General features: G+C 39.1%; 1 protein-coding gene across 1 annotated transcript in view; it reads left to right on the forward strand.

Moving 5' to 3' along the window:
* The first annotated feature begins 1585 nt into the window (after positions 1–1585).
* Positions 1586–2613, forward strand: part of LOC109465876 — a 7734-nt gene continuing 6706 nt past the window's right edge. Inside the window, exon 1 of the mRNA XM_019763366.1 lies at positions 1586–1630. Coding sequence (XP_019618925.1) covers positions 1586–1630 — 45 coding nt within the window. The remainder of the gene's footprint in view (positions 1631–2613) is intronic.

Below are 2613 nucleotides of genomic sequence, written 5' to 3' on the forward strand. Positions count from 1 at the left end.
AAGAAGGAAAACAGAATACTGTCTGTCACATTTAAATACTAGAATCAGAGAAAGACAACATTTACCTCGTAGAGTTTGTCTTTTATTTGGTCAACTCCTTTCTGCAGGACCTGGGAACTCTTTGCTGTTTCAGCCTCAATCTTCTCCTGTAATTATAATGAAAAAACAACAAAAAGAGTCATTTTGGTCAGTAGACCAAGGTAGGAGTAAAGATTTTGAATTTGATCTCTTAGCTTTTTATTGCTATAGGGGCAAAGGAGGAATTCATACTTACTAGCAAGATAATATTTAACTTACATATTTTCTTCTGGCCTCTTTAAGTGCATCAGACTGCTCCAGTTTCTGTGCTTCTTCTCTAAATTTCTTTAAATTTTCCTACAGGGGAGAAAAAAATGCATACATATCTGTCAAACAATTTGTCAAACCCTGTGTACAGTTAATCTACCTCTGGGGTATCACAAATAAGTAAACAATGAAAATGATGATCTTAACTACAAAGATACATGAAACTTGCCTTCATTTCTTTGTTCTTCGTCATTTCCTGCCTAAGGTTGTCAATGAACTGTCCAAGAAATGTTTTTCTTTGGTTGTGTCTTGCCTAGAAAACAAAAGAGTGGTTATCAAAACATGGAAGATATATGGATTTAACATAAAGATCAATCTTTCCTTCATGAGTTATTACTTGCAAAAGATCTTGCAAAATGTTTGAAAACACTTGATCGATGGTAACCTGAAATACAAAAAGTCTAATAGATGAACTTGGCGGTAAAAACAGTGATGACATCACACATTGAAGATGCTTTAGTATGAGCACAGCTGGCAGTAGGCTAAGGAATTCTGGTTGGGAAAGACACGGCCGACCAACCAGGGAAAGTCCTCATCGCAGCAATCTCCCATCATCCCTTGTGCTCTCTTTCAATCTTCCTCTCAGAACTCGTTGATCGACTTCAGCACAAAACCCGATTTTAGGGCGACTTCGGGACTTGTCTGAATTCACATTTGGTATCTGCTCAGAACTCTCCTGCAGTTCAGCAAAACCTCCTGGGCCTACTGCAGCTACTTATGGTTTGAGCTACAAACACCATACACATGTACACATGTACTGTAGTGTACAGTGCTTTTATATTCGCAGTTATTGTGGTCAATTCTGTACCGCAAACTTATTATAACCATGAACAAATAATTCTCCGACTATCTTTTTGCTGCACCTGCTTGGTATTGGCTGTGAATTTTTTTCTGTAGAAAGTCATTCAATACATTAAATTTTGTGAAGACTATACAGGGGTACTATAGTTCTGTGAACACATGCCCGTAGCCAGGGGGGGTTCCCCCCCACAAGGCTCAAAGGTCTACTTTTTGGTCCACTTTTTATGTAAACGTCCACTTTTTGGTCCACTTTTTATGTAAAGGTCCAAGAGTTTTCTTGAAAAGATCGACTGGAATCGTAGAAAAACCTCTCTTTTTTTTTACCTCCATGCTTTGTCATTGAATAGAAACTTATCTCCAATTTTTTCTTTGAAATCCTCTCAAAAACGCACGAAATGCCATTTTAGAAGGTTCATTTTTCAAAATTTTCCGGGGGAGCATGCCCCCGGACCCCCCTACGAACCTCGCGGCTGCGGCGCTCGAGGTCCCCTCAAGCAGTCGGAAGAACCCCCCCATTCAAAATCCTGGCTACGGGCATGGAACACCTCCATTTTTCTCAGACTGCGAACTTTTGCTCCAGTGAACATGAAGTGATTTACAGTAATGTTCCCACTGACCTGACAGAGATGGAAGTCTCTCCGTACAGAGGCTGTCCCTACCACAGCTGCATGGCTGTGTGACAGGGGGACTCCCCTCCCCACCAGCACTGCTCTACTGATAGGCCTCAGCATCTGCAAAAGAAAGTCCAAATTAGGTTAAAGGCATTCAATGCAATTTCAGGGTGCCAAAACTGGATTTTCAACTAAAAGTCAATTTTATTTTGAATTAAATGTAGTAGGTTGAATCAACCCTGTCCCATAGCATACTGATATCTGTGAGGCAAAAATGTGATGTTGCAGACTGAAAACAGTTACCTATATTTTCATATAGGCTGGATCTAGCTACACTTGTATCTATGGCTGGTACCCAAAAACATTTAGTTCCTCATGTAGGTTGTTTTGGGGCTTTTTCAAATGCCTCGGAAGTATGAAATGATGATGAAAATGTGCTAAGAAATGACAGTAAATGTAAATATCAGACAGATATCTGAATATTATTTTGTTTTGCAGCCCTGAAATTGCATCGGGTGTCTTTAAAGGGTCACAAAAGACAAATGATCTTTCTTTTCTAAATGACATGCAAGCCAGACAGACTTTTTGGCAGGAGCTACGCTGGATACTGGCTTTGTAACATAAGCACCACAGCAAGATAACATGAAGAATGAGTAATAATCCGCAATATTTACATCATCCTCTGATGCAATTGATGAATATGTGAATATGTGCTTGTCTTTTATGAAAAACTTCACTTGTACCCAAATAATATTATGACGTTTTATCTGCATCAATAGCAACAAGTGCAAAAATTCAGATTACTAGACAAGAACAAAATCATATAGTGAGCATGACGAATATTATCAATTGCCTT

The sequence above is a fragment of the Branchiostoma belcheri genome, unplaced genomic scaffold (genome assembly GCF_001625305.1).
Source record: "Branchiostoma belcheri isolate BF01 breed outbred unplaced genomic scaffold, Haploidv18h27 scaffold16, whole genome shotgun sequence".
Taxonomy (NCBI): Eukaryota; Metazoa; Chordata; class Leptocardii; order Amphioxiformes; family Branchiostomatidae; genus Branchiostoma; species Branchiostoma belcheri.